A 14,816-nucleotide genomic window follows, 5' to 3' on the forward strand; every position below is an offset into this window, starting at 1 on the left:
AGGATACTGTCTGGTTCATGAATTATTGAATAAAGTCAATTAGATCTTCAAATTTACTCAGTTGAGTTTTGGTTTTTAACAGTGGAAACAAAATGTCCATCAGCTGATGACTGGATATATACCAATGTGGTCCATCTGTTCAGTGGACTACTACTTGACTCATTAAAAAGGAATGGAGAACCATCACATGCTACAACATGGATGAGCCTTGAAAACATTTTGCCCAGTGAAAGAAACCAGGCACAAAAGGCCACATAGTGTATGGTCCCGTTTATATGAAATGTCCAGAATAGTCAAATCCAAAGAGGCAGAAAATAAAGTCGTGGTTATCAGGAACTGAGCGGAGGAGGAAGGAAAGGGAGTAACTGCTAATAGGTAGCAGGTTTCTACTCAGGCTGATGAAAATTTCTAAAATTACCTAATGGTGAGGCTTGCACAATCTTACAAATATACTAAAATCCTCTGAAATGTACACTTTAAATGGGTAAGTTAGATGGGTTGTGAATTCTGTCTCAATTAAATATTTATGTGTGTGTGTATATGTGTATTTATCTGTATATATATATATATATATATTTTTTTTTTTTTTTAGGACACCCGATGGCCTCACTCCTCTGCTCGCACTCTGCAGGGGCTCCTCTCAGGAGCAGTACAGCCGGGTCTGCACCTGGCCCGTGAGGCACCCTCCTAATCCACCCCTCCCCTCTCCTCTCTGGCAACCCCCGCCGACCCCCCTCTCTGCTCCAGACCCTTCGGTCCTCCAGGTGTCCCCGGAACCTCCGCTTTCAGTGCCTCTGCTGTGGCTGTGCCCCCGCCCGCACCCTTTCCCTTCCCCCAACAGCCACACACCTGGCCACTGGCCCCTGCACCTGGTCGCCGCACCTGCACCTGCACCTGCACCTGCACCTGCGCAGTGAAGCCTGCTCTGACCAACCCCTCCAATCGTGCCCCGCCCTCCACACGCCCCATCCCCTTATCTTCTTTGCCCTGGCTCTTAACTAACTTGCGGCCTGCGGCACGACCTTCTTATCTGTATTATGTAAGCTTGGGTACTGAGGACGTAGCTCCCGGCAGGCGGGCACTTCTCTTTGCTCCCAAATGTGTTCCCAGCACCTACTGCCTGGCACACAGTAGGCGCTCAATAAACTAAAAGCATTCGAACGCATAAATGACTATAAAAATGAAATATTAATGAACTCAAACTTTGCAACTTCAATAAACCTCTGAACCGTCTTTTCTGCCCAGGGAGCATTAAAAGACCCTTTGCACTCTCACAAATGTTAATAATAGAAGCATTTATCATCGGCATCCGCAGTGCAGCACTGCCCAGGAAACGCAGGTCCACCCTCTCAGCCCGCGCCTGCGTCTCCGGACCCCGGGGCCACAGTAGCCTCACTGGGCGGGAGATGGTCCGCAGGGCGCAGGCGCGGAAGCCCTCCAACCCGGCGCCGCGAGCTCCCCCGGGAAGCCCCCTGGCGGCGGCCGCGCGCCTCCCGGGCGGAAATGGCTACAGTCGGGCCACGGCCGCATGCGCGGGCCCCAGAGTTCTCGCGAGACCTCGGCGGAGTGGGCGTGCGCGTGGACTTCCGGTAGTGGGGCCCAGGAACCCCCGCCAGTGGCGCGGGCTGTGTGGCGGGGAAGCCCGGCCGCGGGGGCCGCGGGGCCGCCGGGCCGCCGAGAGGACGGTGGGGCGGAGCGGGGCACGCGCGGAGGGCCTGGCTGGGCCCCCCCGCGGCCCGCCACGATGGACCCGTTCCTGGTGCTGCTGCACTCGGTGTCGATCGGCCTGTCGAACGACGAGCTGACCGAGCTCAAGTTCCTGTGCCGGGGCCGCGTGGGCAAGAGGAAGCTGGAGGGCATGCAGAGCGGCCTCGACCTCTTCAACGTGCTGCTGGAGCAGAACGAGCTGGACTCCGAGCACACCGAGCTACTGCGCGAGCTGCTCGTCTCCCTGCGGCGCCAGGACCTGCTGCAGCGCCTGGACAGCTTCGAGGCGGGCGCGCCGGGCAGGGCCCCGCCGGAGGAGCGAGGTGGGCGCGGGGGGCCAGGGCCCGAGGGAGCCGGAGGAGGGGCGGGGCGGGGCCCGGGAGGCCGGGGGACTGACCGAGCCCGGGGGAGGCGGGGCCCGTGTGCCGGGCAGTAGCGGTGGCCGGTCCGCCGCGCCAAACCTCTCTCAGGTTCGATTTGCGCAGGTTTTGTCTCAGCACTCCTGGAAGACAGGTGAGCTGCCCACTTTGCAGATGGGAGAGCCAGAGCTCATAAAAGTTAACTTACTCTGGGTTGGAAAACGTGAAAACTCTCTCTCTCTCTCTCTCTCTCTCTCTCTCTCTCTCTCTCTCTCTCTCTCTCTCTCTCTCTCTCTCTCTCTCTCTCTCTCTCTCTCTCTCTCTCTCTCTCTCTCTCTCTCTCTCTCTCTCTCTCTCTCTCTCTTTCTTCAGTATTTTTTCTATCACCTCCCCCCCCCCCCTTCCTCCGGCTTAATTAGAAAGCATTCCAAGGAAAGGGCGTTGCTCACCTCCTCTGGGTGGGAGGAGCTAGGTGAGCCTGCGGCTGCTTTCGTTTTCCTTCTGCCTCTGGGAATGCCCCACTGTGCCCTTGACGCTGTCAGAACAGTACTGAAAATGTCTCTAGCCCAGCTGTTTAGTTTTCACGATATCCCCGTAGTTAGGTTCTGCTTTTCTTATTCATGTCTTACCAGCCGGAGGACCATGGCTGGAAGGTGAAGTGAGGAGCCTAAGATGCACAGCTCTTGCTAACTAGGACTGACCTGAGGCAGCCGTGAGTGGCTGGGTGGTATTAGCACCTAGGCCTCTCCGACCAGGTCAGTTCTGTGTGGCTTCCTACCCTGTGCTCGGGCATCCCCACTTTCCACCCTCACCTGGGGCTTGCAGAGGTTTTGAGGAGTAAAAATGAGACCTGGGTAGAGCAGGGCTTCTCAGCCACACCCCTGTGTTCTCAGAGCCCTGGGAGGGGGTGATGGGGAGTGCTTCGGGGACATCCTCATAGGCTTGAAGCTCTGGCCTGGCCTCAGTCCTTCGGTCACCAAAGGGAAAGGGTAGACCTCTAACAGCACAGGTGTTAACTCCGTTAAGACCCGTATATAAACGTATACACACGCTCAGTGCTGTGCAAACAGAACAGCACGTAGAAGAATTATGTTTTCAGGGACATTCAATGGAGGGGAGATTGTTGCCATAATACATTTAAAAGGCAGTCCACAAAACACAGATCAGAACATTTTAGATTTCTCTGTGTCCGTCTGTGTTTGTACGTGTGTAGATACTATGTGTTGCAGGAGAGTACACCAGAGATTGACAGGTAGGGGTGGGTTGATGAGGGCCCGTCCTGTATTACTCTCGCACAAAAGACGGGATAGCATCCTGGCCGAGTGGACCGGCACCTGACTTGTCAGGGTTTCGCTTTCTGGCTGTGCCGTTGTCTAGCTGTATGACATCAGGAAAATCACTTTGCTTCCCTGTGCCTCCGTTTCCCTCTCTGTACCAGTGGTCACAGTAACACAGGTGCCCACCTGCCCACCTCCAGGGGGCCGGAGCAGAGTAGGCACACAGACTGACGGCATCCTGGGGTTCTGTAGCTGAAGATACACGTTTGCGGGGGCCCTCCGAGCAGCATTTTGTCCTTCCTCTCTGCTTGCTCCCTCATTCCAGAAACTGCCTGTTAGGGTCGGTAGTGCCCCACTTGCTGGTCTCGGTCGTGACCTTTCAGCGGATGAGGACATGGTAGCCAGGGACCAAAGACTGGTGGTCAGTCCAGGCAGCTTCCAAAATAAGAATTGGGTTTTAGTGCCCTGGGGCTACCATACAAAAGACCACAACTCGGGGCCTTGAGGCAACATGGAACCGATTCTCGCAGTTCTGGAGCCAGAAGTCAAAGGTCACATTGTCAGCAGAGCCAGGCTTCCTCTGGAAGCTCTAGAATAGCATCCTTCCGCCTCTTCCGGAGTCTGGAGGCTCTGGGCATTCTGTGGCAAATGGCTCCATCTCTCCCATCTCTGCCTCCATGATCACACGGCCTCCTCTGCTGTTTGTCTTCTAAGGGTACTTGTCACTGTATTTAGGGCCTACCTGGATAATCCAGGATGACCTCATCCCAGGATCCTCCACTTGATCACATCTGCAAAGACCCTTTTCCAAATAAGTTAACATTCACAGTGCCAGGGATTTGAGGTGGACATAACTTTTTAGGGGCCACCACTTAACTACAGGGTAGGATGGGGGAGTAATTCCATTTCCTTCCTTTGGAAAACTCCCAGGCCCTCCCTCAGTTTCCCCCGCCCAGGCAGTTAGCCGCACTACCACCCGCACCAGCCATCCCCTCTTCAGAGGGCCACACCTTTTGGGCAGTTTTGGAGTAGGCTGGCGGCAGGACTAGAGGCCCCCCTTGGGTTTTCTCTGACCTTCCCCTGGCCCCTCTACTGCTGGGTGACTCCAGCCTCTGCAAGAGGACCTCTTGTGTCCCCAGCACTTAGGTCAGCACCAAGAAGCCCACTGGGGGGATGGGGTTGCTTATCTCCTAACGAGCTCCCCAAACTTTTGGTAAATCATTTTCTTCTTTCCCCAGACCTGCGTGCCGCATTTGACATCATCTGTGATAATGTGGGGAAGGACTGGAGAAGACTGGCCCGGCACCTTAAAGTGACGGACACCAAGATCGATGCCATCGAGGAGAAGTATCCCCGAAATCTGACAGAGCAGGTGAGGGAGTCGCTGAGAGTCTGGAAGAGCACCAAGAGGGAGGACGTGACAGTGTCGCACCTGGTGAGGGCGCTCAGGGCCTGCCAGCTGAACCTGGTGGCCGACCTCATCGTGGAGGATCAGCAGGCCCGCGGCCACGAGAACGAGGGCGAGAACGCGCCCGGTAGAGGCGGTGGCGGCAGCATCGCCGTGTCCCTGACGTCCTGTGACTCAGATGGGCCCGCCGTGGGGACCCCCTGGTGACCCAACTGCCCTTCTCCGGGGGCCCGAGGGCATCCGCACAGCCCGAACTTGGGTCCCCCCACCAAGGTTGACCAAGTGCCTCCGCGCACCGGTGCTGTGAAGACCTAGCAGTGAGCCAGGACGAGGGACCCCAGTGCTCGAGCCACGGCTGACCCCTCAGAGCCAGCATTCACTGAGTGCTTGCTCCATGCCTGGCAGGGCTTCGGGCGCCATGCAGATGCCTTCATTCGAGCCTCATGATCGCCCTTGAGGGGGAGAGCCTTTTGTCCCTGGAAATGAGTCTCTGCAGGAGGAAGTTTTGGGTCCACGCCCAGCACATAGAAGGAACGTCAGAGTCAGCAGTGATCAGTGTTGTTACTCCACAGGTGGGGGACCTGTGTGCGGTTGGCGGCTGGAGGAAGTCCGTAGCAGGGGGCGAGCTGGGGGTGGAAGCGAGGCTGTCAGGCTCCAGAGCCCACGCGGTCATCCCGGGTCACTCTGTTGCTGCCACAGTCGGCCAGAGGCTCTGAGGCCATCCGCATCGACCTGTACACCAGGGGATACCCGGTGAGCTCCTGGCCCTTGAGGCTGTCGGGAGGGGGTAGTAAGCCTGGGGGGATGGCCTGCGTTGGGACTGTTAAGTGCCCAGGGGTGATTGACACAGTCAGTGCCCTACAAACATCAGTCCTTAGCAATACTAGGACTTCTGCGATGCCACAGCTTATTACTGTTTTATGTCAAAATCACCGTTCTGATAACAGGGTCCTGTAATTTTAAAAAAGTGGTCTTTCTGCTTCTAAGGTAATCCTGCTAAAGCTTATTCCTTTACAGTGGGAAACTCCATATTACAAAGAATTTTACATTCCTATTAAGGATTCCTTCATTTCCCATATTCTCGAAAGTCCCATTGTGGTCAATTTCAGTACCCCTTGCCGCTTCTCTTAGGCTGAGCCATGAACAGGGTAGCTGGACTTCATAACAGCTCCAGGAGCCACTAACAAGGGGAGCATCTGCGCTCAGCAGACTGGTCTGCTAGAGGCTACCTTTCACCAGCTTCAGGCCCACCTGCTGCTGAAGGGCATCAGAGAGCCAAGTGGCCGTCCCTCGTTCAGGCCTTCCAGCTGTGACCTTGGGAAAGCCACACGTGATGTCATGCCGTGCCACCGTGGCCTTACATGGCTGAGGTCCTGAACACACTGTCCTGCTAAGCTATGGACCAGCCTTTGAGCCCCTGCACGCCTTCAGCAAGTACATGCCCATGCCGGGCATGGCGAAGGGCTGGGGCCACCACAGGAAATGAGAGAGACGTGGCCCTGCACTGTAGACCTCAAGCTCCTGGCCAGGAATACAAGTTCAAGCAGTTCACAAGCTCAGGGTGCCGCCGAGGCCCTGAGCCTGTTTCAAGCCCACACCGGCGCGGCCTGGCCCTGTGTGGTGCACTGTGCATTTCCCCACCTGCCGGCCAGCACCCCTGTTCTTCAGGCGGAGGGGCAGAGCTAGCTCTGTGGATAACAGACACGTCAGCACTGTCGATAAATGTCAGAGGCTTGGCTGACGGGTAGCTTTGGGAAGTAGGTTTGCTGAAAAGTACGTCCCTATTTCTTGAACAGAGGCAGATTTCAGAGGTTCTTCCATTCCCTCATGGCTTATGAGATAAGCTACTGAAAGGGTAAATGCCAGACATCCTGACATGCACCCGACGTCCCCCTGCATGCCTCTCACACCCGGAAGAAGCACCCAGCCGTCCATCACACCACGAGTCATGATAGAGGCTTTGATGACCTGTGATTTCTGCACCTGAAATTTTCCACGGCCAGCGAGCACACCGGGCCTGGTCCCCAGCTCTGCCACCAGCTCGCTCCTGTGGTCCGTCTCTCAGTCCTGCATGCTGTGAAGGCACCGGGTGTCATCCCGTACCACCCCCCACCCCCGCACTCACACCCCAGGACCTCCATGGAGAGCAGCTCCTGGCCACACGGTGAGGGAGACGGAGCTGGGCTCTGGAACACCGCACGTGACCTCCTCTCGAGGCTGAGATCTGATTCCGAGACTTGGAGAAGATGGTGGGCAAAGAGAGGCTCCATCCTGCGCCTGTAGGCCATGCCCGCCACCCATTTCCAGGGGCCCGGAGGTGGGCCGGCCCCCGTACCAGGGCAGAGCCGTAGAGCATGGTGATGGGCACCTGCACAAGCAGCTGCCCCCCAGCAGATGCTGGTGGAGCCAGATGGAGGCACCCGTTTGTTCGGCCAGTTCACACATCCGCGGGCCGGAGGCTTCCGCCCTCACCAGCACCGTGCGACACTTGGGGCGCGACAGCAGGACAAGCAGCCTGCCCTCAGGAAGCACATAGCTTCCCTACTTTGTGAAACGAAAGGGAAAGTGTAATGAAAGTAAACACAGGCCTATAGCAAAAGCACAAATGCGTATATGGGCACTGGAAGGGGAAAGATACACGGCAAATCTTTGAGAATGATTGTTTTTAAATGATATTTATACTTCCTATATTTTCTACATTTCCTGTAATGTGTTTTCATTGTCCACCAGATACAGGAATAGGTGTAACCTGGACTGTTTGGTGGGAGTGTCCCCAGAGAGCCGCGGAGCATGGGGTCCACCCCTGGCTCTGCCCCTTGTGGCTTCATCACCCTAAAAAGGGATGATTCGGCAAATATAAAGTGCTTGCCCAAATCTGTGGCAACTTGTTCCTCAGGTACCTCAAAAATAAGCAGTGACATTTCACCCAGAGCCGCGGAGGTTCTGTTCCTCATGATCTCACTACAATGGGGCCAGCCCGTGGCCGCTCGTCCTCAGATGTCGCTTGTCACTCTCACATCTGAGCATTTTCCCCACCGATGATTTGAAGCAGCGCTTCAAGGGAGAAGGTGTTCCGGGACGGGTCTGACTGACGTCTGATTGGAACTAGGACCTTTGTGGTGGGACCAGTGACACCCCGCCCTGGCTGGGGGGGGGTGGCTACAATTTTTAGAGGAATTTGTCAGGGCAACTTCACAAAAAAACAATTCATGTTCCATTTATATTTTTTGTAGGACTTTTTTTGTGAGAGTTGTAGTTCCAGTAAAGGTTGCACACAAGTCATCTCCTGAGAAAGACGGCGCAAAGGCCCAAGTGTAAATGCTTTGTGGGAGCTTTCAGGCCAGTGAAGGGGAGTTTGGCTGAGTGTTTCCTGGAAGAGAGGGCCAACTCCCTAGTCTCGTGCTCCCGCCAGGTTTCCCGGCTTCATACCCTCCCCTTCTGCCCCCCCACCCCAGCCAGCCCCCCTGCGCTGTGGACATGCATACACGTGGAGCCCTGTCAGGCCCTTCCAGACCCTTTTGAAGGTTCGCACTGGGGCAGGGTCGAGGCAGACCCTCCCCCGTCCGATCTCGTCTCCTGTTGCGTCTTCCTCCCTAGCACCGCAGGACCACGCCCTGTGTCTCCACCCCCACCCCCCCACCCCCGCCGAGCTGCACCTGTGAGGTCCCAGGTTACCAAACCCATTGTGTACTTGTGGTCTGTTGCTCAACCTCCGCAGCAGTTGATGCTTGTCTTGATAATTGCACGACATTTTCTCCCGCTGTTTCTTCCTCTGGCCACCGCATCGCAGACCCCACACCCCGTCCCTGCATGTCCAGAACCCTCTTCCCACTCAGCACCCAGGGAAGCCAGGCCCTTGGCCTCAGCCGCCAGGTCCCCGGTGCCTGCCACGTGGTTCTCTGAGACCCCAGACCCCTACTGTCAGCTGCCGAGGGGCCACACCTTTTGCCATGTAAGCGCACGTTCACGGGTCCAGGATTAGGCCGTGGGCATCGTGGGGGGTCAGGCATTATTCTGCCCATGGCACGCAGACTCCGTATTTCCCCCTGCCTGCGTCCACTTCTACACCTGGCACCACAATCCACCCAGTTGCCAAAGGTGCAGACCAGGCCCCCTCCCCCTTGGGTCTTGATCCCATGTATAACAGCCTCTCCTTTCCGCCCCCTCTCTTATCCCCCCCACGGAGCCCCATCCCTTCTCTCGAGGACCCCACCCTCCATCAGGCCCCAGACAAAAGCAGAATCCGACTACAGGCCCCTGACTGTTCTTAGCAACCGCAAGCTCCCTGCGTCTGTGTTAGTTTTGTGTTTGTATTTCCATGATACCGACTCTGAGTCACCTTGCTGACGGCTTTCTAGCCACGTGATGCTGTGCGTTATGTTGGGACCCGGCGGGCAAGTGGGACTTGGAGCGGCATTTGCTCACGTGAAGATGGCCAGTCACCCGACATATGCTGATGGAGACAGGACTTCCCTTCTGCAGGGAAAATTGGCAGTGGAGATCCCCTTTTATCACAGAAGCCCTGTGTCTTAAGTCCCCGACTAAGTGACATGGACGGCAGGAGTCACATGTGTGTGCTAACCGCATTAATTCTCACCAAGGAACAGAGACCGATTCAGTGCCTGAATGGAGTCCTCACTGAGCCAGAGCACGTGACCCGTGGATGGGAGCTTTCGTGGTATGGCTTGAACAGAAAAACATCCCGGGCCCTTTGAGTCACCCCAGGCATCATGCAGGTGCGAGGCCTCCTGAGTTCCCAAACCTGCCTGTCAATGTGGATGGTGGGGGTGTGTCTACCCAACAGTGTGAAGGCGCTCAGTGGCCCTCAAAAAATGGCTACAAGGGTAAATTTTGTGTACATTTTACTACAAAAAAACATACCTCGTATTAAATAAACTATGAATTTCATTGTGCTATTAATCTAAATTGTATGTGTCTTGTGGGTTTTTCTCTCCCTGATTTGTAATTTTACTGGCATTTTATAGTTTACGAGGCTCAGAAGCATAAGGTCCCATCTGACCTTATGTTTGTATATATTGAGGTAACGTGATCATAAATCCTGGCTCATCGCTGGGAGACTGGGTCCCTGCTACTCTTCCCAAAGGGGTTTCTGGCCGGAGAGACCCAGCTCCCAAGGGTCCCCAGGCCCCTCAGATCAACCTGCCTGGCAGCATCACGATGCACAGGAGGGCCACCCAGCCCCGCGCACCTCGTGCCTGAACTCCCCATCTGCAGTCCTTACTGGGCCTAAGGCCCTGCTCAGACACCCAGTCTGATGGCAGCCTTGTCTGACCCCCCATCCCCCAGGGCACATGCAGAGGGGTGGTCAGGCTGTGACAGTCCCAGCCGGGGCGGATGCGGGCAGGCCAGCAGCGTTCTCTCGGGGGCCAGGCTGCCCCTCTGTTCATCACCAATGCCAACACCCCCAGCCAGCGTGTCCCGCAGGGACCAAGCCCCAGGATTTGCCCTTCACAGGGTCTAGTCCCAGCGAGTTAGATCCAGGGGCCCCAGGGAGGTGTCTCCCACCCCCTGAGTCACCACAGGCCACCTCAAGGGTCCCTCTCTCCAGGCAGGATCAATGCCATGTGCCTAAGAGCACACAGCCCTTTGCTGCGGGCTGTCTGCTTCATTCATGCTCCCATTCATCCGTCTGTGCATTCACTCTGCGCTCTTAGCGGAGGGCCAACAGCTTTGACCTTCTAGCTGGGTGACCCCCACAGCAGAGCACCACCTCCAAGCCCCCTTTCTCACCTGATTAGACCCTCACCCAGGGTTGCTGCAAGATTCAAAGAGATGAGGTGCGGTGTCTGGGAGTGACTGGCACCTTGTAAAGATCACTAAATGTCATTTTAATGGTTTCTGAGTGACTATGTTTTAAAAGGACTTGCCCTTACACCAGCTTGGCTGGGTCAAAACACTCGAATCACAGGTTCCGTCCTGGAGGTCTTTGGAGGCACGGAGGTGCCTGGGGAAGCAGCCCCTGTGCCTCTCAGCTGGCTGCCGCGTCCTTGGGGGGTTTTATGTTCGGAGAGAGGAATCCCCACTGAGAGCCCAGACCATAAACCAAAGACTACAGAGAATGAGATAAATGTACATAGGTGGGCAAGGCTGGGAGATGTCATTTTCCCCAGAAGGCTGGCCTCTGCAGAAGGCTGGCCTCCAGAGTCCATTGCTTGGGTTCGAGTGCCAGCCCCGCTGTGTGGCCGGCTCTTAGAGCGCGGGGTGAGCCAGGAGGGAGGGCCCGTGACCCCAGCCCCAGCGCGGCCCGGACACGCAGCTCAGGGTCCCTGAATCAGCTTACTCTGCCCGGGCTCCCTGTCCCAGGAGCCAACACCTAAGCCCGTTTGCTTAGGTTTTCTGGGATTTGCAGTGACGGTGATCACCCAGGGATTTAGAATATGATAAAGGTGGTGTTTCAAGTTAGAAAAAAATTCAGCTGCAGGGTTGGGTGAGCCTGGGGGAGGTCATCAGGCACTTGCCTCACGCCTCCCATGGTGAGGTCCGGAGCCTGCTGGGGGCGCAGGAGGAAGCCGGGAAGCGAGATGGAGGGACAATGGCTTCTTCGTCTGGCACGGGAAGGAGAGGGCCATCAGACAAAAGACCTCACTCTGGCCACTTAGAGAACCGAGAATGTCTGCTTGTCCGGGAGAACATGACCGTCGCCCCAGCCCCTCATCCACGGTTTCCCGCCCCTCCTGTTTCTGCCCGCCTGCGGCGGTCTTGGCGAGGTGGTCCTCCTGCTGGCAGCCCGACGCCCCATCCCCTCCGCCGTGTCGCCGCGTGGGTACGAGGAGCAGGGCGGGGACGGTGCCAGGCATTTTGAGAGAGGGGCCCATTCACGTCACTTTCACTACCATATATTGTAACATCCCTTTTTGTTTGTGTGGCTGTTCGTCTCCGACTGCGCCTAACCTAGAAATGAAGCTTTATCCTAGGTGCGTATGGACAGGAAACGATATGGGGGGTTCAGTACCACCCAGGGTTTCAGGCATCCACGGGGGGGCCTTCAAGACTCCCGATCGATAGACAAGTTTGGAAGGCAGGCATTCATAGACGAAGGAACTCAAGTTTAGGGCAAAGAGCCTGTTCAGTGTCCTTCACCCGTTTGCTTTTCAACAAGTGTTTGCTGAGCACCTATGATGTGGTAGACGACACCAGCACGGGAGTATGTCATCCAGCTGCTTTCGCGGAACTTCCGTTCCAGCGGGAGAGACAGACAGACAGCCACATGGGATCCCGGACAGAGGGGAGGCCCGCGGGGCCCCAGGGGGGCCTGCCCGGGGCTGGGCGGACAATGGGAGGGCCAAGGAGCCTCTCTGGGCGAGCAGCTGGGAAGAGCAGGGATACGGCAGTCTCGTGGGGCCTGTCGCACGGACGGGAGCAGCGCGACAGGGGCCTCACGGGGGCTTGGGCGGCAGCGCCAGCTCTAAGGTTCCCTGGAGTGGCTTGCATGAGTCCCGGGGCGCTGCTAGTCCTCCTGAGGCCTGCAAGCCTCCCACTGCCCTTTACCACCTTGCCTGGCGACGTAACCCACCCCCCAAGCTCTGTTCCCTCCTGTTTCCCGCTTCTGTTTTGCAGCTAGAACCCGCCATGAGTTTGACTCCTGTCCTGAGAGCCAGGGGGAGCCTTGTAGAGGCCCCGGCCGGAGGCCATGCGATCAGATTTGCATTTTTCAAGCTCTGGCTGTGGGCTGGGCTGGAGGGCGCTGGAGGGGCCACGGGGCCGGGGCTGGGGGTAACTGGACTGGGCTGCGTGGAGGATGATGGAGGGGGGCTTGGGCGACCAGCAGGAAGGGTGTCTGGCATGCGTATGGGGCACGAGACAGGGAGGTGCCCTGGAGGTGCGAGGGGGCGTCCAGTGGGCAAAGAGGTGCAGTGCGGGGTGGCAGGAGAACTTCGTGAGTGTGTGGGTGCCGACTGTCCAGGGAGGCGCGGGGGCCAGACCCTTGAAGGAGAGGACGCCAGGCCTGTGAGGACAGGGAGAAGCAGGGACGCTGCACCTGCCTGCCACCCCCCACTCCCCCCAAGAATCTTCTGGAAGCCTGTTCCAACTGCAGATCCCAGACCCCATCCCCCAGAGAGTCTGATTCAGCCCTGGGTGGGGCCACGCATTGCCTCACCACTGCCTGGGGCCCAAGAACCGTGTAATCACAACCCTGAAGTAGCAGGAACTGTCCCCAGCTCCAGCCTCTTCCCGGCCTAGCTGCTCAGGACCACCCACAGACCGTGGTCCTGGCTCCTCTGGGGCCTCCCACCCCCACAAGCCCAGAGCCGTGGGGGACGGGGAGAGGTGTGTCCTGGGGAGGCAGGTACCCCTGGGCCCCTGGACCACTGAGCCCACCGTCCCCCAGGCTGGTGACGACACTCCCAGTGGGTTTGGTTTCTGTTTGGGTTTCAGGTCAATCTGAGAGGCTCTGCCACCCAACTGGTAAAACAAACGGGGTATGATTCACCCTCCTTCCTCCCCGGCTGTGCTCTCGGCCTCCTCAGGAAGGTATCACTGGCTGCCTCTGACACCCAGGGAGTCCCCACAGCTGGGCCCCAAGTCCTCATGATGCCATGTCCAGTGCTGGGACCCGTGGGGGGCACGGGAAGGACCCACTGAGGGAGGGATCGTGCCTTGGCCTGGAAGCGCTTACTGCCCCCTGGTATCGGACCCCCAATCCTGCATTTCCTGTGGGTAAAGTTGGGGCACTCCCGCCTTCCCCTAGGGCTAGCCAACGTAACACCTGGCAGTCCCACTGAGCTTGGTCACTGACTTGTTATCATGAGGTGGTGACTGCCTTCAGCCTTGGGCAGGGAGGCGAGGACTTGGGGATGAACAAAGTGTGGGGCCTGTCATTGAGGGGTTCCAGGTGTAACGGGAGAGACAGAGAAACAATGACAAGAAGGCAGCCCTAAGAGCCGAAGTGATTTGTCAGGTCACAAGAAGAGCTCGGACTAGAACCCAAGCTTCTGACTCCAAGGACCGTGCCAGTCCCAGGACACCTAACTGTGTTTCCAGGAAGGGGCCTTTTGAGTTGGGCTTCATAGGATAAGTAGGAATTTTCCAGAGGGTGAGTGGTTCAGGCATGGGGAAAGGGGAAGTGGAAAGGCCCAGAGGCGAGAAATCGGAGGGCTTGTTCAGGAGGCCGCAAGCGCATAGAGTAGTGGGGCTGGTTCCTGGCAGGCTGAGGGGCTGTTTGCAGCCTGAAGGTAAAGGAAAGGGCTAGAGTTTCTAGACAAAAAGGAACCAGTAACGTACTGGTAGCAGGACAATGACATGATTAAATGTGAGCTTCACTTTCTCGGCGATGAATGTATTTGTTCATCAGAAAATGAGAAAACAAAACAGCTAGATAGCTAGGGGCTGAACTTCAGCTTGGTCTGAGTCACGAGGGGAAACACGGAGGAATAGGTGCTACAGCTCAGGAAGGACGCGGTGCATCAGTTAAGGCTGTTACAGCAGCTCTGGTTGTTTCCAAGGTGCTTGGAGGACTTGCCTCTGGTTTTAGCTTCACGGGGAACCTGGGACTGTGGTTGAGGGAGGTGGTTTTCCCCTTGGGACGGGCGAGAAGTGCAGGTGCATGGGGGAGGGGCGGGGGTGGTGATGAGCACGGAGGTCTCGCAGTAGAAGGTGAAAGAGCGAGGGCTTCCGTTGCTCTGCTGGACCAAAAACCGGCCTGCCCTGCAGAACTTTCTAGTACCCCCACCAGCGCGGCAGGCCCAGAAAGTGGCCCAGTCCAGGGCGGGGGTGCAGCCTTTCCCAGCCAGCATCCTGTCCAGGGAAGGTGTCACCGCAGGCTGTCACCGGGGAGTGTCCCTGCCCAGCGCAGGAGCACCCCAAAGCTGAAATAACACTCGCGTGGGCTCCAAAAATACTCTGCTGAAAGCGCTAGCCAGCCAGCACTGGAAATAACCCCGTCTGCTGGCTTCCCGCCCAGAGAAGTCAGGGTGGAGGCAGGGAGCCACACTTCCGGTCCCCACACCCTTTTATTTTGGGCAAATCAAAGGCTCCCCCCAGGGGCTGCCTGTGGAGGGAGGGGCAGCACTGTCCCCTGCAGCTCTTGCTGGAGAGCAGTGGGCC

General features: G+C 57.2%; 1 protein-coding gene across 1 annotated transcript; it reads left to right on the top strand.

Annotated features, from left to right (window-relative positions):
* The first annotated feature begins 1,603 nt into the window (after positions 1-1,603).
* FADD (Fas associated via death domain) lies at positions 1,604-9,677 on the top strand. The gene is made up of 2 exons (XM_027580234.2): positions 1,604-2,030; positions 4,582-9,677. Exons 1-2 carry the CDS (start codon positions 1,745-1,747, stop codon positions 4,956-4,958), a joined length of 663 nt encoding a protein of 220 aa, XP_027436035.1. The 5' UTR covers positions 1,604-1,744; the 3' UTR covers positions 4,959-9,677.
* Positions 9,678-14,816: the final 5,139 nt, after the last annotated feature.

Source organism: Zalophus californianus, chromosome 11 (assembly GCF_009762305.2).
Source record: "Zalophus californianus isolate mZalCal1 chromosome 11, mZalCal1.pri.v2, whole genome shotgun sequence".
Classification (NCBI taxonomy): domain Eukaryota; kingdom Metazoa; phylum Chordata; class Mammalia; order Carnivora; family Otariidae; genus Zalophus; species Zalophus californianus.